General features: G+C 34.7%; 2 protein-coding genes across 6 annotated transcripts in view; both read left to right on the top strand.

The window, feature by feature from the left end:
* The window catches only part of LOC149922832 (death-associated protein kinase 1-like), a 62,049-nt gene that overhangs the window by 9,117 nt on the left and 25,515 nt on the right, over nucleotides 1-27,417 (top strand). The gene's annotated exons all lie outside the window — the stretch shown is intronic.
* LOC149922834 (uncharacterized) lies at nucleotides 24,897-25,585 on the top strand. The gene is made up of 3 exons (XM_090163866.1): nucleotides 24,897-24,907; nucleotides 24,966-25,521; nucleotides 25,577-25,585. Coding segments are annotated over exons 1-3 (567 nt in total). The 5' UTR covers nucleotides 24,897-24,905.

The following is a 27,417-nucleotide window of genomic DNA, read 5'->3' as shown; positions in this document are numbered from 1 at the left end:
TACCTTTGACAGTAATAAATTTTCACCCCTTCTCGACACCCTCTTAACATTCACGTACTTTGACCCCCCCCCCCCTTACGAATTTCTGGTTACGCCACTGGTTAATGCCAACAATGAGCAACCAACACAACACCCCACACAAGGAGAACGCAACCCGGTTAAAAGTCGTTCATTTTCTTGCGTACAATTTTCATTGGTTAGACGCTTTATCGCCCGCTGCCATCGGAAGGGGAAAATTCTGAAATTGACTTCCCCCCCGCCCGTAAAACGTTCAGCTTAAAGGCTTGTCCAATGAAATTTGTACACAACACTGCGTTAGCGTGTTCAAAGGCTAGCTGCGTTCTCCTTGTGTTTGTTGCTCCTAGATGCCAACGTGTTTTACGAGATGTAATCGTATTAGTACCCCCTAGCATTTCGTGAGTTACGTGGTTTTTGCTGTTAAGCAACGTCTTATTGTTCCTTTATGTCGTCATTTATAACGAATCCCTCTTTATAAGTATGCCCTAATGTGGCCTCTACATAAACGGCTGCGTCATTTATCATCTCTAACTTAGAAACGGGCAGCCAGATTCACTGAGGAATTTCTAGTGTCTGTCAAATACTTTCGATTCGATCTAGTGCAGAAATGTCCCGCCATAATTGTCCTGTCACTATCACCGCCCATATATTTAGCCGATAATACCAGAAGTACGCGATATTTTATACTTTCTAAGTAGTTTAGTTTTGTCAAATCGCCGGCTGTGGGATGTTGTCACGTAAAAACTAACATTTCGTGGGTGTCAAACTTTCGTTTTAATGCTGAAGTTGCTCGAAAGGGAGTATAACCAGTGATGTCGAGTCGAGTTAAATTTCCCAGATCTAGGGAAATTTTTGACCCCTCTAAAACTCCAAAAAGGAAAAAGGGAAATCAGACCAAAAATTTGCGAAATCTAGGGAAATTCGACGAAGGGTGATTTTAAATAATCACAATATTTAAAATAACTGATTTAATTTAATCTGAAATGGCTAATGAAACATTTTATATAATTTTTAAATTTGAGGTCTTTATTTAAACTTATCTATAGCATATGTACCACAGATTCTGTAGCGGCTGCAATCATATTTGATATATACCGTAATTGCCTACTTATCGCGTTATAAGATAAGCCCTTAAAGAGGCGACATTATTAAATTATACAAAGGCAAATAGATAAATAACTTGTCTGCGTTTACGAACCATTAGAATTCCAAATTGGCAACGCTACTTGACTAAATTTACGCATAATGCGCGTTCTTTATGAGTCGCAAATTGACTCTTGAGTCGATCAATGCGACCCTAATTCAGAAATTCTTCTGCTAACGAAAAACGTAGGAGTACTCCGAAGAACGACATTTCGAGATGGAATTCTCAAATGAACACGTGTTCGGTTGAACCAAGATTGTATTTATTTCAACTTAGAGAGAATGGCTATGTTGAGACGAATATTAGCTTGGCTCCCAATCCACCTTACGCTCTAACTGTAAACGCCTTCCTCTGCTAGGTTCACACTTACTCCTAAAATCGCTTCGTTTTAGATAACTAGTTTGCAAAACCAGCGTGAGAAATCGCTTCGTGTTGCTTCGGGAAGCAACTCGTCGAAATCGGTTCGCTTAGAATCGCTTTCAAAACGACCAGGCGGGGAAGTCAAATTGCTCGTATTTTCCAAAATAATTTGAATACAATTCTAAATAATGTCCAATAATATTACCGTATGTATAGTAAACATGATTAACTAATTGTTTATGGATACATTTGAGTATTTTGAAAATTCTGGTCATAATTTGAAATGATGTAAAGCGGACCGGGCTGAAGTGATTTCGCGTGTGATCCAAGAATTATCGTCGGTGGTCAAAACTGGCATTCAAACCGACCTAAACTGGGTTTTAAGCTCTAGTGTGAACGTAGCTTATGAAAATCAAATCTTATGGGTTCCATAAAACTGACGTTCTCCGAATTCGTGCTGGGGGGGGGGGGGAGATATATAAATAAATACATTCTTGGTTGAACTCCGACCCCAGTTTGAGAAGGAATGTTTCCCCGTAGTCGCTAGGTGGGGGGGTAGGCTAAGCCATATGGGCCCGTTTAACCGCTTGACATATCACGTCTCAGAAAAGTAGTCGCATCTTGTCTTTATTTTACGGTTAAACAAACTTTCCCAGAACGGAACTGATGAAGTCAGATGCATTTTAAATAGACTCGCTTTTCCATGTGCTATGACCAAAAGTACATAATATAATATAAGTAAGAGAGTAGTATTCAACTATATTAGCGCCTCTAGCAACCTCGGTATTCAACCTCAAAACCGGTCTTACGAGAATTCGATATATTTTCAATTGGATAATTATTACCTTGAAAACGTCCTAAATACCTTAATGTCTGTGAAACATTAAAAAGTATCTTTATATTATATTCAAAGCAACAATGAAATTTTGTACCTTCGCTGGATTTAAGCAGTTTTCAATGGGAATTATTTTTATCCCAAACCACAAAATTTATCACCGGACAATAGTAAAACGCTAAAATCGCACTCCTTATGGATATTTACTGGTTTATAAACAATTTATTCACTATGTAAAAGTTTTTATTTATTTTCCTCCAAAACATTTCGAAACATCAATGGAAACCTGCAAATAAAACCAGAAGGACGGGAAGATTCGAAGTTTTACATTTTTGTACTTCTGGCTTTACGCGAGGCATAGTTTAAACTGCCTGACCTTTTCCGGGACCGGGTGGTGGAGGGCTAGTCAAGTGGCATTTCTATACTTAATCTAGACATTTGAAGTTATGGTGTTTTGAATATATAGGAAAAACTATCGTGAGAAAAAAATTTAAGTCTTCATTCTTTTCGCGCATCGTTGAACAATGTCATTTGGGACGCGCACTTTTTCGGGAACATCTTACGGTCTACGTGGAGCTTTGAACTTGGAAAACGTTTGTGGTTTTAATATTAGGAACGATAATCGACCAAAAATACCACCTTTTTCGCGATGATAGAATTGAATTGTGATAGTAACCACAATGATAAAATATGAAAGAATAACATAATACTAGTAATAATAAGTCTGGGGGGAATTAAATTGCTGACTAAACAAATCTAGGAAATATCAGGGAATTAAATTGTTGGTAAAATAAATCGGGCAAATATCAGGGAATTAAATTGTTGATAAAATAAATCGGGGAAATATCAGGGAATTAAATTATTGGCTAAACAAATCGAGAAAATATCAGGGAATTAAATTAACTAACGAGACGGGAAATATTAAAATAACAACTTCTTTATATTTGTACATATTAAAAAATTTATTAAAAAAGGAGATTTAGAAAGTGGTCTGACTAGTTTCAGCCAGATACTCAGTCAAACTTATTTTATTAATTTTTAATGTGTTTAATTTAATGCCTTTAAACACGAAAATAGGTTTCTTTGGAATTGAAACAAATCTGGTCAATTATAGGGAATTAAACTCTAATTAACTTAAATCAGGGAATTAAGTTGATAAAAAAATCAGGAAAATTAATGGTTTATAAAAATACAGGCAATTAAATTGTTGACGAGAATCAGGGGAATTTCAGGGGGTGGGAAAATCAGTGAAAAAATCTGGAAATTGAATGGAAAAAACATTTAAAAAACCTTGAAATATCAGTGAAATTGGCTAGCCGTATTTTGTATAACCACCGAATAAATTGTTAAATAAACGATTCAACGACTTAATCCGATCTGATTTGGGTTAGAGAGGAATTGTTACAGCCGTGCCAAAAATCGTAAAATGTGTTGCAAGAGGACGAAGGGCGGGCTATATCATTATTTTGAATTTATTCGTATAGAAAATAAATGGAGAGACAACTTGCAAAACAGTGTCGTAATAAAGCTATAAAAGTATTCAAATTTTACGTAATTGTACCAGTATCCTCGAATAATATAACGGGATATAATTACAATCAAAAGTAAATAATCTATTCGTACTAGAAAAATATTTATATTCATATACTGCGAAAGTTATTAGAAACATGTGCCTTCGCAGGATCCCTCTGATTTTTCAAAATTGGTTTATGATTTATTTTATCAACAATTTAATTCCTTGATATTTCCTAGATTTATTTTATCAATAATTTAATTCCTAGATATTTGTCCGATTTATTTTAGCAACAATTTAATTCCCTGATATTTGCCAGATTTATTTGATCAACAATTTAATTCCTTGATATTTCCTCGATTTCTTTTATCAATAATTAAATTCCTTGATATTTGTCCGATTTATTTTATCAATAATTTAATTCCTTGATATTTCCCCGCTTTCTTTTATCAATAATTTAATTCCTTGATATTTGCCCGATTTATTTTAGCAACAATTTAATTCCCTGATATTTGCCAGATTTATTTGATCAACAATTTAATTCCTTGATATTTCCTCGATTTCTTTTATCAATAATTAAATTCCTTGATATTTGTCCGATTTATTTTATCAATAATTTAATTCCTTGATATTTCCTCGATTTCTTTTATCAACAATTTAATTCCCTGATATTTGCCCGATTTATTTTATCAACAATTTAATTCCCTGATATTTGCCCGATTTATTTTATCAACAATTTAATTCCTTGATATTTGCCCGATTTCTTTTATCAATAATCTAATTCCTTGATATTTCCCCGAATTATTTTATCAACAATTTAATTCGTTGATATTTCCCCGATTTATTTTATCCACAATTTAATTCCCTGATATTTAACCGATTTATTTTATCAACAATTTAATTCCCTGATATTTCCCGATTTATTTTATTAATTCCCTGATATTTCCCCGATTTATTTTATTAATTCCCTGATATTTCCCCGATTTATTTTAAAACCAATTAATTCCTTGATATCTCAACATTTATTATTATCCTTACATAGTGTAATTTTCACATTTTACATCGTTAGCGGTGACTTTTGAGTTTACACAATCGTACTTCCGTCGTAAGAGAAAGATGATGAACTTCTGTTACAACTAAGATTCGTTGATAATAACAACTACGGACGCGCTCCGTTGATTTAAAAACTGCAGATAATCCCGAATGACTCTTTTTTTATGTTCGTGACGTAAAAATATGTAAATTTTAGAATATAGAAAGTGGGATAAAAAAATGTCAATGGGATTCTAAATTAAAACGCCACAAAAACAAGCCAATATTCTAATTTTAGCGAGAGGCTGATATATAGTCTGTAAGAATCTCAGATTATCAAAGACGGCATTTCAATAACAAATCCATTTTTACAATACATTAACTAAAGAGGATATTTTATTGTTTTATCCTCCCAAAATTATCCCGGCGGCAGATCTACGGTAGCCCCGATCGAAACTACACCGAATGTATCGACGCGTTACGCGCCTTATCTCCTCCAAGTGTGAGACCTATTTTTTAGCTGATTTTATTTTGCATTTATACGCGACTGTTATAAGCCTTGGCCACCTCAATGTACAGTATCTACGAATAAATGAATATATCTCCTTTTACATGTTGTCACGCTCCAACGATCACTGCGTTAAAAAAAATCCCTACCTCTACTTCAATATTTAAGTTCTATTTACCGAGTGCCACGAAATTATATCCCTCGGCTTTGCCTAACTGTAGAGCGTATGGCTTTAACAGAATCGCGACCTTAGAACGCTGTTAACTTAATGATCTTTATTATAATTTCACGTTACGTTATTGTAGAATTAAAAATAAACCACTTATTATAAATTGCGAGGTTTAATACATTCTTTATTTTTTGCTCGCCATTCGTGACCTTGAATTTTTTACAAGGGGTCTTCCGTTTTCCATCCCATAATACCCGGAACATCTCTATTTAATTTTAACGGTACTTGTTTCCATATTCATAATGTTTGTTTGACGTCAATCCTTGGTCCAAACGAGTTATCCGATTTCGTTTCGTGTTTACGTGACTTCAAGGCTATCTTTATCGAAGGTCCTCGCGTGTTTTAATAGATCGATTGGTTTAATTTTCTTATTGAAATTTTGTTGTAAAAAATTTGTTAAAAGGGTAAATTAATTTTTTTCACCCGAAATGAATTTTGCAAAAGCAGCGAGAGCCTGCAAAGGTAGAGGATTTAAACTAATAACGTTTACAGGATAGGGAGATGTGTATCATGTACTTTTGGTAATATGACTTTTCACATACGGATTTGCCTTCACCCTAAGGACTTCAAATAGTTTTGCTTATTTTAATCTCGATTGTTAATCACTTATATCAAGTTAATAAAAATCAAGTTATTTTCTTAAATCATTAAATTAAATCACATGGTAAAAAATTAGCTCTTAAACAATTCGAATACAAAAGATAATCTGGGGAAACTAAAATATTAAATTTTTATTAAATTTAATTACGATTTTATTTTGTATGAAACAACATATAGAAGCAAAGTTTCCATCGATTAGACTGGAAATAAGTATTTAAATCTTTATCAATAAATAAAGGTGGGGTGGCGGATTGGTTAGCACTTCCGCCTCGCAGCAAGAGGAGCCGGGTTCGATCCCAGCTAGTGGCACTGGGTGAAAATCCGGAACCACTCCTTCTGCGTAGAGTTTGCAAGTTCTCTCCCCACTGGTTAAAGGGGTTTTCCACCGAGATCTTCGGTTTCCCCTTCCCATAAAAAACTTGCTGAGGTTAACGGTAATAGTTAGTGTAGGGAGCTGTTGGCTCGCGTGGCATGAAGGGCTTTCCACCACCCTCCTACGTATTGTAACCCGGCCACCTGTTACTTGATCACGCACAAGCAACATTGCTTATGTGGTCGAAGGTGGTGCCTTGGGTATTAGCTCTATTTAAAAAAAAAAAAACTGATTTGATTTTAATTCAAATATCAAAAATACTAACTCTGCTTATAACATATACAACCAAAAAGCTTGATTCGATCAAAGCTAGCCTTTAGTTAAGGCGTTATTATTTAATCAATAAAACTATTTTAAGTACAAGAAGAATGTTAAACTCTATATAGAAAAATCATTTTTGGGTTCAAATGTTAAATTAAAGTCGTTTTACTCGACCAATAAAAAATCCAAGTGTTCTAATAACATCCCGAAAGAAATTCGCCAATATTGGAAATTCATTTGTAAATGGTAAGAAATCGGTGAACCGAGACACCCAAGAAATTCTTCCGAGACCACCCTTGTACGTTTATGAACCATTAACCGAGTTATTATTTAATAGGTGCGCTTTAGTAATTGCGGGTCTTTTAATGTTACATTTCCCGGCCACATATTATCGAGAATTAACAGCCGGAAATTATTCGTTGAAAAGAGCACACTGTTTGCTATTTTGCATAGATCATTTTTACTCTATTTACATTGCACCTTAAACTATTGGTTGAGTGTGCAATTTAGTGTAAAACATTTTCTCCTGAACATTCGATTAAATAAATATTCAAATTTAATAGTACGAAATATTTAATAGTACGAAATATTTAATAGTACGAAATATTTAATAGTACGAAATATTTAATAGTACGAAATATTTAATAGTACGAAATATTCAATAGTACGAAATATTCAAATTTATTAGTACGAAATATTCAAATTTATTAGTACGAAATATTCAAATTTATTAGTACGAAATATTCAAATTTATTAGTACGAAATATTCAAATTTATTAGTACGAAATATTCAAATTTATTAGTACGAAATATTCAAATTTATTAGTACGAAATATTCAAATTTATTAGTACGAAATATTCAAATTTATGAATGTAAAATATTCAAATTTATGAATGTAAAATATTCAAATTTATGAATGTAAAATATTCAAATTTATGAATGTAAAATATTCAAATTTATGAATGTAAAATATTCAAATTTATGAATGTAAAATATTCAAATTTATGAATGTAAAATATTCAAATTTATGAATGTAAAATATTCAAATTTATGAATGTAAAATATTCAAATTTATGAATGTAAAATATTCAAATTTATGAATGTAAAATATTCAAATTTATGAATGTAAAATATTCAAATTTATGAATGTAAAATATTCAAATTTATGAATGTAAAATATTCAAATTTATTAATGTAAAATATTCAAATTTATTAATGTAAAATATTCAAATTTATTAATGTAAAATATTCAAATTTATTAATGTAAAATATTCAAATTTATTAATGTAAAATATTCAAATTTATTAATGTAAAATATTCAAATTTATTAATGTAAAATATTCAAATTTATTAATGTAAAATATTCAAATTTATTAATGTAAAATATTCAAATTTATTAGTACGAAATGTTCAAGTTTATTAATGTAAAATATTCTAGTAAATAAACAATTATAAATAAAAAAGGGGTTACCTAACCAGACAGAATATCACTTTCACTAATTATTCGTCGTAATAATTAGGTTACACTATGACATCATTTTTGTAACTCTATTTACAATCTTGGCGTAAATGTCCCGGATAATGGTATAATTGGCGACCGTAAACACGACCTCAAATATTGAATGTTCGCGAAAAAATCTTTATTATTTTGTACTACTAATTTTTTTCATTTTAATATTCGAGAGAAGTCGATATTGTGGGCGTACCTTTACGCGTGTTCGCCTGTTGCTATATTAACGTCCAGTTTTGGTCTAATGCGTATTCAGTTTGTTGCGACCTCGTAAACAAAATTTCCCCTTTCCATTACCTTTCAACGGCGATGTTTTTTGGGAAGATTCACCATCTATTTTATTTTTCCGCGAAATGCTGTAGCGTAAATGTACATCCTTGTTATTTGATCTTTAGCCCTTTTTTTACAAAGCTTAAGTAGGAAGTACGTCTTTTATATGGAACTGAGACGATTGTCCTAGATTTAGCTCTCGCCAAACAAAGCCCCGCGTAACCGCGTCGTTTTCTTTGATCTAAATTCGTTGCCGCTAGCTACGCTTAATGATATTTGTTGTTACTTTTACGGTAGCTTTATTCCGTTCTTGGCTAAGCCTAGTTGTCCTTCTCCGGACTATTTTCGTTTGTGATTTCCGATGTAAGTAGCTCTATTGTTGTTCAATAGGAGGGGTGTCGGATAATTTTGCACATTTGACTACTGATTTTCGAAACACTTTCTAGTGATTTGTAGTCTGATGTTTGAAAATGTGGGGGAAAATGAAGTGCTTCCAACCGCGTAACCTGAACCGAGTTAATATTTGCGATAGATGAGATATCAGTTCGCTTACGCGAAAATTTTATCAGATCAGTTGATACAAGTCAAAATGCAGGGACATCATTTCAAGATTTTCCAGGAGAGGCAGGACTCGAATGTCCGGGGAGGGGGGCTGGGACAACAGGTGTTTTAAAAGGCAAAAACGCGTCAAATTTAATATTTTTTGGATTTTTAATCGATATAGCTATTGCATAATTACAATATCAATTAACCCAAAACAATGAATACGTGAAAGTAAACAGGATGTTTCTTATGTAGCTATATGCTAATTTATTCGTGAACTTTTTTAGCTCGTAAAAATCACGGGGGGGGGGGGAATTCATTGATCAGCTAACTAAATCTGATGAGATTAATTTGGCTCAGATGGGTTACTTGAGATACAATTTGAAATCAGATTTCAGGGTGAGGCGAATATAAAAGATTACCCCAATCTGACCAACTTATTACCTCCAGATATCTGAATGTTACGCCCCGAATTACCAGATCCGTTGGAAGTATTAGCTAAAACATTTCGCCGATTTAATTTCGGCGGCGTTTGGCTAAAAACATAGTAAAGGCTGGTTTTCACTAGGGCCAAAACGCCACGACGGTGAACGTCGACGCAAAAAGTTCCCGTTAGGCCTAATGCAATATTTTTGCGTCGACTGTCACCGTTGTGGCGTTTTTGCCCAAGTGTAAACCAGCCTTAAATGACTCGGCGGTGGCGGTTCGGCGCCTGAGAAAATATTGGCGACGGTGGCGTTGGATCGGCGGCGCTAATACTAACAACGGTGTTACCCCTAGGTGTTCTAGAAGGTCGTACGGATACGCCAGCCCGACCGAGAAAGTCGATTTTCAAAAACATTTGTTAATAAAACAATAAGATATAATGATAAGAAATAGACTATTGAGGTTTTTAAAATCTCCGAATTTGAGAAACGTCAACGTGTTTCACATCAAGTTGGCAACAAGAAGCAATTTCCGTCACATTTCTGGTCATTTTCCGTTGGTTTATTATTCAATTTAAAATTTGTTTGTTAACGATTTAACGGTAAACGTATTGTTTACTCAAAAATTCGTGTTAATTTACAACCAAGAGATTTCAGTTGAATTTAAAATGCAAATTGACTCTCCTGTTCTTTTGAATTGCGTAACTAATTTTTATAAAATGGGACTTTTTCTTGGCAATATTATACGTCGATTTTTTCTTGCGAGCTTGAATCGTAGTTAGGACTTTGTTAGACCTTACAATGCGACGTACTTAGGAAACCTGTTCATCACGGGATTCAATCGCAAATTAATTTGGAGCGAATTTAGCGAAGGTTGGGTGCGCTCATTTTATCAGTAAAACGTCTCTCCCGAGTGAAGTTTTGTAAAAAATAGCTTTATCGGATAGTTGGGTTTTTAAATATAATATCGCACATTTAGTGTATATTTCCGATCGTATACCTGACAGTGCTAGTTAATCTGTCACTGTATACGTCACGCAATGGACCCCAGCGCTAGTTAATCTGTCACTGTATAGAGTGTTGTCGTCTGAAACCCTGCGACGTCACCATTGTAATTTGCCTATTGATAAAAAACAGTGACAGATTTACTAGCACTGGGGTCCATTGTGTGACGTATACAGTGACAGATTAACTAGCACTGGGGTCCATTGTGTGACGTATACAGTGACAGATTAACTAGCACTGGGGTCCATTGTGTGACGTATACAGTGACAGATTTACTAGCACTGGGGTCCATTGTGTGACGTATACAGTGACAGATTTACTAGCACTGGGGTCCATTGTGTGACGTATACAGTGACAGATTTACTAGCACTGGGGTCCATTGTGTGACGTATACAGTGACAGATTTACTAGAACTGGGGTCCATTGTGTGACGTATACAGTGTTGTCTTCTGATACGATTTTGAAACTTTGTAACGTCACAGCTGTAGTGTTAATAGTGGCCGCCATGACAGTTACCGTTTTTTATCAATAGGCAAATTACAATGGTGACGTCGCAGGGTTTCAGACGACAACACTCTATACAGTGACAGATTAACTAGCGCTGGGGTCCATTGCGTGACGTATACAGTGACAGATTTACTAGCACTGGGGTCCATTGTGTGACGTATACAGTGACAGATTTACTAGCACTGGGGTCCATTGTGTGACGTATACAGTGTTGTCTTCTGATACGATTTTGAAACTTTGTAACGTCACAGCTGTAGTGTTAATAGTGGCCGCCATGACAGTTACCGTTTTTTATCAATAGGCAAATTACAATGGTGACGTCGCAGGGTTTCAGACGACAACACTCTATACAGTGACAGATTAACTAGCGCTGGGGTCCATTGCGTGACGTATACAGTGACAGATTAACTAGCACTGTCAGGTATACAATCGGAAATATACACTAAATGTGCGATATTATATTTAAAAACCCAACTATCCGATAAAGCTATTTTTTACAAAACTTCACTCGGGAGAGACGTTTTACTGATAAAATGAGCGCACCCAACCTTCGCTAAATTCGCTTCAAATTAATTTGCGATTGAATCCCGTGATGAACAGGTTTCCTAAGTACGTCGCAATCGTTTCTCAAATATATAATTTACGAGCCGAATTTAAACTTCATAGATAACGTAATTCAACGACAACTTTTTCCTCATTTTATCGCTGTATTTGGCAGCCTTTGGTTATTATTTTTAAACTTATTTTGTGCTTAAAAATTACCGTTCTTAACTCCACATTTTTTCCTCACATTTTCCCAAGTCGTTTAATTATAGCCTTTGTTATCCCTGTATTTAGAAAAATTCAAACCAATATTTATAATCTATTTTTGTCTCGTCGTTGATGACTAAAGAACGTTGCTATGGAGACAGGATACTTATGTCTTAAAAATATTTTATACGCTTCTGGTATTACTGGAGTGGTGTATTTTCGGTGACGTGTGTTTATAAAAATTCAAACCAATATTTATAAACTTTTTTTTGTCTCGTCGTTGATGAGCAAAGAACGTTGCTATGGAGACAGGATACTTATGTCTTAAATATTTTATACGCTTCTGGTATTACTGGAGTGGTGTATTTTCGGTGACGTGTGTTTATAAAAATTCAAACCAATATTTATATTTTATTTTGGTCTCGTACAAACCAGCGTTTAAAGCGTCTCGTTTGTTTGGAGCGAGATGACACCAAAATATTTCTAACAATGGCGAACTTGGCAGCCCAAAATTATTATCGCGTCACAGCGGCATAACAAAGATAATTAGACGATTCATTGTTTCATCTCCCTTTCAATACGGAATTCCAACGGGGGGAGCTGAAGGGAGGGAGTTCAATCCGGAATGCTTCGTCAAAAGCCGCGTTCACACTTACCCCTTAAATCGCTTCGTTTTGGATAACTAGTTTTCGAAACCAGCGTGAGAAATCGCTTCGTGTTGGTTCGGGAAGCAACTCGTCCAAGTCGGTTCGCTTAGAAAGTTAGAATCGCTTTCAAAACGACAAGGCGGGGAAGTCAAATTGCTCGTATTTTCAAAAATAATGGGGATACAATTCTAAATAATGTCAAATAATATTACTATATGTATAGTAAACATGATTAACTAATTGTTTTGGGATACATTTTAGTATTTTTAAAATTCTAGTCATAATTTGAAATGGCGTTAAGCCTTGGCTAAATGCGAACCGGGCTGAATAGATTTCGCGCGTGTGAACCAAGAATTATCATCGTCGGCGGTCGAAACTGGCATACAAACCGACCTAAACTGGGTTTTAGGCTCTTGTGTGAACGTGGCTAAAAAGAAGTCCTTCATACGGTGATGGGCATTTTTCAATTTCCTTTCTCACCTCATAATCCGCTCTTGTTAACTTGACACGTTTGTGGTTCGCGCTGTTCTCATGATAATGCGTCTCTTTCACACTGTCTAGTGATCTCTTCTTTCGCTCAATTTTCTTAAAAAAGTGCCTGCTCTCTCATTAGTTCAATTTCGAATGATAATAATAATAATAATAATAATAATAATAATCAGCTAGGCTAATACCCAAGGCACCACCTTAGGCCCAAGTCAGCTAGCGACTTTTAAAGCCCTCAATTCAATAGGCCGAGTTACAATGCTCAGGAGGGTGGTGGCAAGCCCTTCATGCGACGCGAGCCAACAGCTCCCTACACTAACTGTTACCAGAAGTAAATGAACCGAAGTTATCAGACTGCTATACTCTCCATGTTGGAGGCGTTTTCCTTATGAAGTGGGGTGGCGGCGTGGTTAGCACTTTCGCCTCGCAGCAAGAGGAGCCGGGTTCGATCCCAGCTTGTGACACTGGATGAAAACTCAGAACAACTCCTTCCGCGTTGAGTTGCAAGTTCTCTCCCCGCTGGTTTAAGGGGTTTTCCCTCGAGTTCTTCGGTTTCCCCTTCCATAAAAACTTATTGAGGTTAACGGTAATAGTTAATGTAGGGAGCTGTTGGCTCGCGTGGCATGTAGGGCTTGCCACCACCCTCCTACGCATTGTAACCCGGCCACCTGAATTAAGGGCTTCAAAAGTCGCATGATGACTTAGGCCTAAGGTGGTGCCTTGGGTATTAGCCTAGCTGATTATTATTATTATTATTATTATTATTTTACCTCGAATTTGAAATTTTGTGCGCTCCTAGGCCGAAAAAAAAACGTTTTTGTTTTTATGAAACTATTTTTTATTCATAAAAATAGCTATACCAAAAATTCTCAAGTGCAATTTATCACGTCAAAAGAAGGGGATGGAAATTAGCTTTCATTTGACTCGATATTCTCCGATTCTGAGCGCTATTTCAATAACTTCTGCTAATACCGTTAACCTCAACAAGTTTTTATGGAAGGGGAAACCGAAGAGCTCGGAGGAAACCCCTTAAATCAGTGGGAAGAGAACTTGCAAACTCAACGCGGAAGGAGTTGTTCCGAGTTTTCACACAGTGCCACAAGCTGGGGTAAAAAGATCGTGGATTCCGCTCGTCTCATCAAACCTCTCACCAAGCCTAGAAAACTAATTACAGATCTTGAATTAACTCCTAACTAATTAAACTATTAACAAATTTTATCATGTTACCAAATTAAGCAAATTTAAATTTAGAACTGCAACGGAAAGGCGAAGATTTTATAGCTCAGTTCGCTCGTCTCTGTTTATTGAGACTTTTACCAACAAGTAAGTGAAGAGCTCATTTCTAAGTACCTCTTACCTTCAGACCTAAACAAACACTCCTCTCTGTTCCATTCAATTAACCATTAACCAATTGGATTCCAAACGCTCCGACCGGCTCTAAAATGAGCGTAGTGTGCCCATCACCGCTTTTATATAAATAGACGTATATTTTGACGGGAAATAAATTTTCAGTTTTTCACACCGCGTCCCCCTTTTCTAAATGAAATATTGGAAATTACCTCTTTTCAATAAAGCCGGCACGCGGTAGCTCGTATTTTTATTTGCCTCTAAGGCGCTGGATGCTTGAGTTGGGCGCGGCTACGATAATTTAATTTGCTTTCCATTTAATATTCTTACGAAGCTCACGTGACGTTGCTCGTTAAATTTTAATAAGGCTTTTTTGTAATTCGCTAGCCCCCCCCCCCTTTTGTTACGCCACTGTATGACGCTTGCCCCTTTCGTGACGAATATTTGAAACTGGGATGCGCGTTGAAGAACCACGTATAGGTATCACGCGATTGCTATTGATAGAGACGCAGGCATGCTTTTATTACGTACCCCACCCAAACCAAGCCCCATTCTTAGAGTACCCGTACTTTTACGAAACAATCGACAACCGTAAAACCGAGAAAATACTCCCGATTTTTATGCGTAGTTACGTTTATGTATACCCGTACACTAGGACGCCAGAATTGGTGGTTTATAAATATATTCTGTATAGCGGTTATTGCTACTGGTCGTGATCCATTTTACCGTGGCCAGATAGAGAATCTACTTTTACCACTATTGGACGAGCGAGTATATATCGTATAGATCGATCTAGTTTTTTTGGTGGACTCGCCGAGATATGTTTAACGCGAAAAGATACTAGTTAGAAGTTTATTTTTAACAAGATTTTATACTTTTGGGTGGACTCGCCGAGATATGTTTAACGCGAAAAGATACTAGTTAGAAGTTTATTTTTAACAAGATTTTATACTTTTGGGTGGACTCGCCGAGATATGTTTAACGCGAAGAGATACTAGTTAGAAGTTTATTTTTAACAAGATATTAATTATTTCTACTTTTGAGACCATTTTTTGCCAGGATTGTTCAAAATGCATTTTGTGTTAGAAAAAAGTATTTTGCATTTTTGATATGGGGAAAAACATTTTCTAAATGTTTTTACTCTGGTACCATCATCGCAGCTCTTGTAGGGAAAATTCGTCTGCTATTTACTCCTAAGTAATCATAGATGGCGTTACTCAGTGATTAACTTACGACCTTTCGTACAGTGCCACCGCATTATTTCCCACACTGGCTTCGAGAATGGTTTTCAAATCTCGACGTAATTATTATTAATTACTAATTATTATTAATAATAATTAATTAGGCTCTCGGAGTGTACAATAAAATCATTTCCAATGTATGTAACTAATAAAAAGTAAACAGAGTGCATTTGTAAAATCATTTTGAATTTTGAAAAAAAAAACCATTTTCTAAACGCATTTTACATTTTGCATTCTGAGTTATGGAGAAAGTATTTTGCATTTTATATTTTGCATTTTGAGTAATTGAGAAAGTATTTTGCATTTTACAATTTGAGTTATGGAGAAAGTATTTTTCATTTTTCATTTTGAGTTATGGAGAAAGTATTTTACATTTTGCACTTTGAGATATAGCGAAAGTATTTTGCATTTTGAGTTATGGAGAAAGTATATTTCATTTTGAATTTTGAGTTATGGAGAAAGTATATTTCATTTTGAATTTTGAGTTATGGAGAAAGTATATTTCATTTTGAATTTTGAGTTATGGAGAAAGTATATTTCATTTTGAATTTTGAGTTATGGAGAAAGTATATTTCATTTTGAATTTTGAGTTATGGAGAAAGTATATTTCATTTTGAATTTTGAGTTATGGAGAAAGTATATTTCATTTTGAATTTTGAGTTATGGAGAAAGTATTTTTCATTTTGCATTTTGAGTTATGGAGAAAGTATTTTTCATTTTGCATTTTGAGTTATGGAGAAAGTATATTTCATTTTGCATTTTGAGTTATGGAGAAAGTATATTTCATTTTGAATTTTGAGTTATGGAGAAAGTATATTTCATTTTGAATTTTGAGTTATGGAGAAAGTATATTTCATTTTGAATTTTGAGTTATGGAGAAAGTATATTTCATTTTGAATTTTGAGTTATGGAGAAAGTATATTTCATTTTGAATTTTGAGTTATGGAGAAAGTATATTTCATTTGGAATTTTGAGTTATGGAGAAAGTATATTTCATTTTGAATTTTGAGTTATGGAGAAAGTATATTTCATTTTGAATTTTGAGTTATGGAGAAAGTATATTTCATTTTGAATTTTGAGTTATGGAGAAAGTATATTTCATTTTGAATTTTGAGTTATGGAGAAAGTATTTTTCATTTTGCATTTTGAGTTATGGAGAAAGTATTTTTCATTTTGCATTTTGAGTTATGGAGAAAGTATATTTCATTTTGAATTTTGAGTTATGGAGAAAGTATATTTCATTTTGAATTTTGAGTTATGGAGAAAGTATATTTCATTTTGAATTTTGAGTTATGGAGAAAGTATATTTCATTTTGAATTTTGAGTTATGGAGAAAGTATATTTCATTTTGAATTTTGAGTTATGGAGAAAGTATATTTCATTTTGAATTTTGAGTTATGGAGAAAGTATATTTCATTTTGAATTTTGAGTTATGGAGAAAGTATATTTCATTTTGAATTTTGAGTTATGGAGAAAGTATATTTCATTTTGAATTTTGAGTTATGGAGAAAGTATATTTCATTTTGAATTTTGAGTTATGGAGAAAGTATTTTTCATTTTGCATTTTGAGTTATGGAGAAAGTATTTTTCATTTTGCATTTTGAGTTATGGAGAAAGTATATTTCATTTTGAATTTTGAGTTATGGAGAAAGTATATTTCATTTTGAATTTTGAGTTATGGAGAAAGTATATTTCATTTTGAATTTTGAGTTATGGAGAAAGTATATTTCATTTTGAATTTTGAGTTATGGAGAAAGTATATTTCATTTTGAATTTTGAGTTATGGAGAAAGTATATTTCATTTTGAATTTTGAGTTATGGAGAAAGTATATTTCATTTTGAATTTTGAGTTATGGAGAAAGTATATTTCATTTTGAATTTTGAGTTATGGAGAAAGTATATTTCATTTTGAATTTTGAGTTATGGAGAAAGTATTTTTCATTTTGCATTTTGAGTTATGGAGAAAGTAGAAAAGCATTTTGTATAACCCTGTTTTTAGCGTAGCTCTCAATCCCCTTTAAGGAATCAAATCAGCCCAGCATATCATTGGTTCCCTAAAACTGACGTATGTCTAAGCGATTGAATCGCACATTGGAGACGTTTTCCCTTCCCCCTCTCGTCACCGGGGATAAATTGGATCATTATGTACGCGGATCGTATTCCCGAAGTATAATTAATTCGTAATTGTTATTACAGTTCCAAAATAATATTTTATTTGAAGTCATTAGATTTGTACAAAACAAATAGCTTATTACTAATAAAACAGCTTTTCCACAAAACATAGCGACAAAACACGAAACTAACCCTTCTGCGTTGAGTTCGCAAGTTCTCTCCACGCTGGTTTAAGTGGTTTTCCCCCGAGCTCTTCGGTTTCCCCTTCCCATAAAAACTTGTAGAGGTTAACGGTAATAGTTAGTGTAGGGAGCTGTTGGCTTGCCGGGGTTGACACCACCCTCCTACGCATTGTAACCCGGCCACCTGAATTAAAGGCTTTAAAAGTCGCTCGATGACTTAGGCCTAAGGTGGTGCCTTGGGGATTAGCTTAGCTAATTATTATTATTATTATTATTATTATTATTATTTACGTAACGGGAAACGCGAGAAATTACCCTAAAGGAACAATATCGCCTATACTTCTCTCTCTGATTTATTTATATACTTTTGATACAAAATTTATCTACGGATAAAAAGCCGTGTTAAAAATCATTCGTTTTCGAACATTTTCTTCACAAATTCTTCAGCTTTTTTTTCCAAAATATTTTCAAGATTTCTATTTTTAAGGCTGTTATCGAACTTTTTTTTACTGTACTGAAACTTTCCGGTTTACTTTCAATTTTATCTTCCAAGTATGCTTAAAATACAATGCAGGTTTCGATGAAAATGGTTTATTGTACATTATAAAGAGACATTTTGAACGGCATAATAAATTAACTTACGAAACAGTAGGCCTCTATTCTTTCAAGGTATCCTTGTAGTTATCTCCGTTCCAATCTCCATTCTGAATAAGGTATTTAAAGTTTTCAAGTCATTTTGAGACGAAAATATTGGTTTTCATAAACTCTAATGAACGGCAGATTTTGTCAAAGGAGTTCCAGTAATAACCATACCTATATACTCCCTGCATAGAGAGGTACTCATTTGCGAAGGGAGATCCTTTCGCAGCCTCGCAGATGGCGCCTGGAGTATGAAACCTAGAAATTTTTAATTATCGAAAAATCTACAATAAAGAAAAGCATGAAAATTGGAACTTCAAAAGACACGGTTGCCACACGCCAGGGAATTTAAAAAGGGGCCTAAAAAGTCGGGGAATCTTAAGAATTGTAAAAAGTCATGTAATTAATTTTTATCTTGACACTTTTTGAAGGTAATTTTACTCTAGATTTATGACTAATAGGCGATAGCATAAATTGTTTTGGTCGTAGCTAACTTGTTAAAATGTTTCCGGAAATTCGTCATAGCACTGCCAACTTCTATAACGTGCTTCCGCGATCTAGGTTGGCCTAGGTTAAAAACGTGTTCTAGTCCAAGTCTTTCATTTGGTTTACAATTTTATACTCAGACTTAACATCACTATCACAGTAATAATACTAATGTCCAAGTCGTTGTTAAATTAAGTTTAACAAATTATTCTTTTTCCTATTAAAAAAGTATAAATATTTAACAACATGACTTACCACAAAATTTTCAGTATGACTTTCTTTAAAAGTTAAACTTTTTTATTTAATGAAGCTAGACCACGTGACTATTTTCTACCGTTTGATGGCGCTCAAATGTTTCCCGAAAGAAATTTTACCCAGTATACCTTGCAATTTGTGCTATCGCCTTTTATATGATTATCATTTCTTTCCTTGAAAGTTTCGCAAATTTTTCAGTATTGCAATAACCTTTTTACTGAAATATAAGTCGATTTAAATTTATTAACTTCTGATAAAAATAAAATATAAATAAAAAATTTTGACCTTAAAAAGTCAGGGAATATCTCTTTAAATGGTCAGGGAAAACAGGGAATTTGAATCGGAAAATTTTGTGGCAACCCTGAATGGTTACTCTTTAAATGTTGTTTGGCGTGTAATCAATTTCGCACACGGTCACAGAAAGTTGCGGGAAATTGCCGGAAAAACGATACGGTTATACTGGTTTTTCTGCATTTTCAAGCTTTTTACACGACCTGAAAGGCATTATAATGGCGAAAATGATAATAGCAGTAGGAAGTGAAACTGTAGTTTTCAGAAGACGTTCAAAGTATCAAAATTTCCGAATGTTATTGCATTTTCCATAATAAATTTCCATTTACTATTTTCAAGGCTTACGCCATATACCTAACATTTCCTAAGACGAAATTTCCGGAAAAAAAAATAAAAAAGTTTTAATTCCATGAATAGTCTAATATATTGTTTGCAAATTTAAATAAAGCGGAATTTTCGCCTAATTGTTTCGAATCTAAAAGTAAAACTAAACCTCTAGACTAGTTTAAACTGATTAACAATGTAACATTATTCATGTTTTGTAGTATGTTTACTAATATTAGACATTGTATATCGATAAAAAGTGAAAAACATTAAAAACCCTTAAAAAGTAATTTATGTTTAAAGGCTTAGGTTTTTTCATGCCTGTCCCCCTTTAAATTAACTTAGTGGAGCACAAATACCCTGGTGGTAGGCCAACCGCTGAACATGTTGGCCTAATTTTGAGGGGGACAGGCAGAAGAAAACCTAGGCCTTTAAATTTTCTGATTTGCGGAAAATTTTCTGGAGATTTTTCCGCATTTTATTTTTCCGGAAAATTACCATCACTATTCCATAGTAATAGCACCCATACGACTTCGTGGAGTTGTGAGCAAGGCTGCAATAATGGGGTCTGAAACACGCTGGGTTGATTCCGCCATCTCTTAGGGGTATTTCTACTGGATATGGTTGGACATCTCTGGATGGCTATTTGGTCTAATGGGCTACCATTGTTCGTACCAACTCTTCCTTGCTCCCCCCGAATCATTTCTCTTCGTATATTTTTATATTGCTTATTAACTACATTTTTCTTTTATTCTTTGTATCCCCCCCCTTGCAATACCTGAGAGCATGAGTCAAGCAAGTCGAGATACGTCATTTTTGAAATAACGAATAAGAATCCCATTTTTTTTTTCAAATTGGTGCTTTCAGACTTACTTGACTTTTATTCTCAGGTAGCGAATATTTTGCGAAATGTGTGTCCTCGCTTCTTTCCAGATGTTTTTACGTACGATTTCATCTAACCATAGACAGTATGTATTAATCTCTAAGGGAAACGGAAAACGAAAGTATTCCTCGATCCCCCACCACAGTAGCTTTACGGCCAACTCGCTGAACTAGCCGATACTAGCGCCAAAATGGAATATAGTCGGCCGTACTTTAAAAACGGAAGATTCTGCAAGGTCGTTGTAAACGCTTCGATGTTCACCTTCCACTCTCCCCTCTTTCAATCTCGGAGCATCGGTGAGAGAGCCAGCGGTGGAAGCTGGGGGATTTCCCGTCCCTCGAAGGGATATTTACTGTCTCTGATCTAAGGAACGACTCAAATAAATGGCCGTCATAAAATTCGTGTAGGCTTCGGTGTACGAGTGCCGACAGTGGAAGATTCTCGTACCACGACGGCCTTTTTTGTTCATACCCCCGCGAGTTCGGCAGCACCTCGGCAAAAATTCTACTCTTCAACCTTCGTTAACTGGTGGTGCCTTGGGTATTAGCCTAGCTGGTTATTATTATTAAAGTCGCTAGATTATCCCTTTTGCGAATGGAACGATCGGATTTAGTCGATTAGTTTTCCAAAAGTATATAAAATATGAGATAAGTATTACTCATAACGATGTATGTAAATGACAGTCAGTTACGGAGTAATTGGTTAATCGGAAGTTTTTGAACGGGAAATTCTTCACTGTCTACTTCTTTCGTTGGCAGTACTACTGTCAGCTTAGTTTGATGGTGATACGTAAGAGCGAAAACGTATTAAGTATTCGTTTACAATAGTAAATTTTATGTTCCGATTCAACAATTCATCATTTTGTTTTTAAAAAGTAAGTTTTATTTTTCCTTTTAAAGCGTTTCAATTTTCAATTGGCCTGGATCAGTAAAAAAATAGTTCCAAAGATTAGTAAGAAATCGGGGAGAATTGTCAGTCATTAGCCCCGTTATGATTTATGCGGTCATTGGCTAAACGGACTATCATTAAAAAAAATTGGTTTGAAAAAATTTAAAGTGTCATACTTATATACGATAGTAGTTATTCATCTGACTAATTTGACTATACTGCTAATGTTATGTTTTGGATGAAATAAATATTGCGGGACATAATTGTAGTATAGAATTTATACCATGGTTAAGAAATTAATTATTTATTTATTTATGATAATTTTTGTATTTTGTTATTTACACTTCTGTCGTAAGGTAAATTTGATATACTTCTGGTTTTAAGTTGGAAACGTTGCACCCTTCTCTCCGGGCGTCGAGGTATTTAGGACGTTTTCAAGGTAATAAAATGCGATTGAAAGTAGAGAGTATTCTCGTACGACTGGTTTTGGGGTGAAGTGACATCATTAGCCATTTTGTTTCGGTATTACCGACCAAATTTCCCTGAAAATAAATTTGAAAAGGAATACATCCTAGTTGTCGCGTGTGATAGACGAGTTTTATTAGTTTTTTAAAAAATCTATCCCGAATCCCTAAATATTTTGAACAGCCATACTTGATGAATGATTTTGAAATTGTAACGTTCTTCTGCCGTAGTGATTTATTTAAGTTACAACGAAGACAAAATAGCATATAATAAATTATTAAATATATTAATATAATCATAAGTAACATTATACCTCTTAAGTATGATCGTTAAGAAAATTTTTTCCTACATCCTTTCTTCACAGTGACGCCAAATTTTTGCTATGAACTAATCTAACCCAACTTGAGTTAACGTGATTTTCCGGGAATTGGCGCACGATTTTGAATACCGCTATTTTTAGGCTTAATGCGTGTTTAGCCGCGCTATGGTACTATATGATTGGCTGAACTTGAACTCTGATTCATCTTGGATGACGAATAGAAAAATTCAAATTACAAAAACTTAAAACTTCCGGGTTACAGAGTTGCTAGTCGTTTTACTCATTTATCTTTGGTGAGGAAAGGATGTAGTAAGAAAAAATGCACGAGAAAGGCTACAAGTGTCATACTTAGAGGTATTATGTTACATATGATATAATATATATTAAAAAAAATAATATGTAAGGATAATAATAATAATAAATAATAATATCCCTACATTACTAATGTTAATAACTTGAAAATCTTCGTGGATTACCGGTGATTTTTTAAAATAGTGCGAGGCGAAATACATGATATTAAGAACATGTAGGTTCCTGAGAACGTATATTTGACCTGTTTGTTAGACCTGACTGAAATTCGCAATAGTTCTTTTTATAAATTCAGCCGAACTGGTTTTTATGTTGCTCTTACGTCACGAAGTCATAGCTTTATTAGAATAGTTTTGACACGCGCGGTTTTCACGCGCAAGTGAAAATCCGAGGTTTTTCGCGCACTAAGCGCGCGCTCGTAATATTACCAAAGTTAAAGTTGTGATGTTAGTAGCTACATACAAACAAGAAGGCCACGTTAGCTAATAAAAACACCAATTGGAATTAAAACAGTAAAGTTAGCTTTCCAAATGAACTTGAAATACGCGAGCTTCTATCGATAAAATCTCCATAGATAAAGTCCGGCGAACCGCCCAAGCCAGGCTTATTTGAGTTTTTCCAGCGACTTTAACGATATCTGCCGGGGACTGTTAAAAGCATGCTTTCCACTAACGCGTAATATCAAAAGTGACATAAGACGCAAAAGTGTGTTAAAATATTTACTGAGAGCTAGTCTCACAATAGACTACATAAACTACTAGTTGGAATATTATTAGCAACGATTTATTTTCCCGTAGACATACGTTCTAAAACGCCTCACTCGGCGGCGCTGAAGTGGAGAAAATTACAAATTTTGATGACGTATTTTCAACCCCCTCTCCCACTCCCTCCTTTTTACTTCGCGACAAACTCTCATTAAACATTATGCCATACTGACACACTTTTGGGTCTTATGTCGCTTTTGGTAATATTATATTTTTCTTTCTTTAAAAAACGTTTTTACATCTCAAAGTTGATACCCCCGCTAGTGAAAACTACTAACAAGGAGACGACCCGATGTGTAACACACCGATTTTATTCAAACTCACGGGCTTGGCAGACCTTCATGTACCTTGTAAAACCCTAAAGCGATATGTCTCCGTAGGCAACCGTTTTGCCATGGGAACCAAAAATGTTTTTGACAACACAAAATGGAAATTTTCCCATTGAAAATAACATGGGAATCTGACCAATTTTAAGGGTACCCCCTGAAAAAAATTAAAAAAATTTAAAATGCTAAAAATAGAAAATAAAAATATAATGAAAAAGTTCGAAATTGATTAAAGTAGAAGGAAAGTGAGGGTGTGGCATCGATCCCGGGTTCGGGTTTGGGTTCGGGATCGAAATCCGGGATTTAAGGGATGAAATGGGGGTAAAATCATCAAAAAGTCAATGTATTTAGGGTATTTCTCGCGACGATTTGTTTTCCCGTATATCAACATATTGTGTCCAGGCCAACTTGTTCATTTATCTACGCTTATCTCGAAAGATACTTGAACGTATATCTTATCAAGTTTTATCGTACGGAATAAGTTGAAATGATGTAAAAATTGATAACCTAGGCGGCGCGTGCGCAGATTACCCCGGGGGACGCGGTTAATTTGAATTTAAGAGTTTTTTGACGTCATGGAATATGGGACGCGGTTAACGTGCGCGGATTGGGGCGCGGTTAATTTGAATTTAAAACATAGATTTGAGTGTTTTGACGTCATGGAATATTCGTTGTTAAAATGACGTAGAATGGAAATATTTTTAAACTTAATTTTAATATCATTGTAGTACTTAAATATGCTTGACACTTGAACCTTTCTCACGAGTATTTCAAACGAATATCTAAAGTTTAAGTATGAGAAACGTATCGTTCTCAAGTATTGTAATTGTACACGTGATTCCGTATGAGGACCGGGTAAATTCCTATATACGTAACGCGATACACTTCAAAATGCGTATACGTAGAATGGAATTAATTTTAAACTCCATTTTAAAAAATAAGATATCGAAGATAAATAATTTCAGAGTATAAAAAGGGAAAACCGTATAATAGTAAGACCATATTTAGAAAGTTCACCATCTGAATTGTATTGGAAGTGACTTCGAGGAACCTTAAAATGTAAGTAGGAATACTCAGTGATAATTCTTAACTTTGTCTTAATGTATTTATTTTATAGGAATTGTTCATTTCCTGTGTCTGCTGACAAAGGGTTAATCGTTTATGCAGATGAAACCATCTACTGCGGTCTATTAGATTTAACAAAGGGTATCAAACTAACAGAAGCGGAACTGCAAGAGCTATGGACAAAGAAAGATGCCATTGAAGCTTATTTCAATAACGAAGCTGAAACTTCGTGGGTTTTCACAGGTTCTGAAACTAAACGGTTTTCGGTTCATAGATTTGCCGAACAAAAGGTTTTAGATGTTAGACAAATGTACCATGGTTATGGAGTAAACTATGGAAAACTGTTACCGACTAAAGAGGGGGTAGCTTTCGCTCAATCTTCTTGGTTGAATTTCCTCGACCAGTACAAGTCTATTCAGAAGTGTTTAAAGAAAATCAAGGAAATAAAGGAGGCGATGACTAACGTTGTAATTAAACAATTACACGAAGCTCTTAAGAAAGCGTGCAATGGCTGTCAAATTGATCATCCATCTCAACTCCAGCATGATTGTATCATGACGGATTATTCTAAGCGCGTAGATTTGCATTTTTATGAAATAATTATGTCGGTAGATTGTGAAAATATTATTGAAATGTTTACTATTCGCTGTGAATTGTCGAAAGAAATTTTAAATAATATAATGTCACTAATAATATGCAATGCTAAAAACTTGTTAAAAAGTTAATAAAATTGATTGCACTAATGTTCCGATTCTCATTTACCATTATGGATTTAAGCTTACAACATCCAATGAATGGGCTTGTAGCCGGGTCCACCCAATGCGGAAAGTCATTCCTGGTGGGACGGTTGATTCAATATAAGAAGACCTGTATATCCCCTCCTCCGGAGAGGATAATATGGTGTTATACCGAGTATCAGCCGAAACTATTTCAATCAATATTAGAACACACACCTTCAGTCGAGTTTCACGAAGGGTTACTCGATGTTAATATATTAAACCCGCAAATTAGGAATTTAGTTATTTTAGACGATTTGTTATGCGAGATATCTAATAATAAAGATGTAACTAATTTATTTATTCGTGGATCTCATCACAGAAACACCTCCGTACTAATTTTAATGCAAAACCTTTATTACCCCGGAAAAGAAATAAGAACTTTAAATTTAAATGCTCATTATCTATTTATTTTTAAATCACCACGAGATAAATCAACAATTTATCATCTCGCGAGGCAGATATCTCCAACCAATAGCAAATACGTTATTGATGCGTTTCAACAAGCTACGTCACGGAAATTTGGGTATTTATTAGTTGACTTGAAACCTCACACCCCAGATCAGTATTTACTACGAACAGGTTTAATACCGGGTGAAGAATCGGCTGTCTTTATTCCAAAATGAAGTGTATTATAGAAGGGAATTTTTTTAGGGTTAATCGAGAGTGGATTATTAAAGAATTAGCTTACGTAGTATTAGAAACTGAAGAATCGGAAGTGTTTACTTTCAAATCTCCATGCCCTTTCAAAGAGCTTTCAAACGAAAATAAAAGACAATGCAGATGGATATCTCATAACATTTGTCATCTTCGATGGGATGACGGCGAACGTCCTTACAGAACGAGACGTGACATTTGCAATCAGATAGCGGAAAAAGCTACTTCGTTTTTCACCAAAGGTTTAGAAAAAGCTGCAGTATTATCGACACTCCTCGGTGTTCCAGTAACTAACATCGAAGATACCGGTTGTCCTAAATTATCAGAACTAGAAGACGTTGAATTAAACTGCCCTTTTCATTCCGAAACTGTTCATTGCGCTTTAAGAAAGGCTAAGAAAATCTCTAAATGGATGTCTCAAAACGAGTAAAGGAAAACCTAGACTTTCTACGTTTCCTGACATCCTGTAATCTAAATCAAAGAAAGACAGCTATTAAATACGCTAGCAAGGAAGCTATACTGGCTCTCGTTGAATGTTGTATAAATGTATTACACGGAACAATTGAACTGTCAGAACGTCATCGTAAGCGGTTAAAGAAACATAGCGCGGTTATACGAAACGTGTCGAAGAAGAATCCTATATCAAAACGACGAAAGATACTGGTACAAAAAGGTGGTTTTCTTCCATTTTTATTAGCGCCACTGCTATCTATCGTTAGCTCAGTCGCCGGAAGTGCAATAAGCCGAGCTATAAACCGATGATGGCTCGAAAAATGCTTCTAGTACCTGAAGATGTAATGGAGAGATTAAAAAACACTCCACCTTCCAAAACAGAAGAAACACCTGAACTTCAAAAAGAGAAGACACTCGATGATGAAATGAAATCTATTCTAGATAATCCAGATTTAAACGAATCAGAGAAATTAGCATTATACAATCAAACTCTCCAACGACGGTTAACTTACGTACGTAAAGAGCAAATCTCTCCCGTTATTGAAAACTCTGCACGGCCTAAAACCTGGTTCGCGCAAATATCTTATTCTCTACCTGCAACTTATGTTAGTGATGCGA

Source organism: Leiobunum rupestre, chromosome 11 (genome assembly GCF_980474605.1).
Source record: "Leiobunum rupestre chromosome 11, qqLeiRupe1.1.hap1, whole genome shotgun sequence".
Lineage (NCBI taxonomy): Eukaryota > Metazoa > Arthropoda > Arachnida > Opiliones > Sclerosomatidae > Leiobunum > Leiobunum rupestre.
The sequence above is the reverse complement of the archived record's forward strand: the minus strand, read 5'-3'. Positions and strand labels throughout refer to the sequence as shown.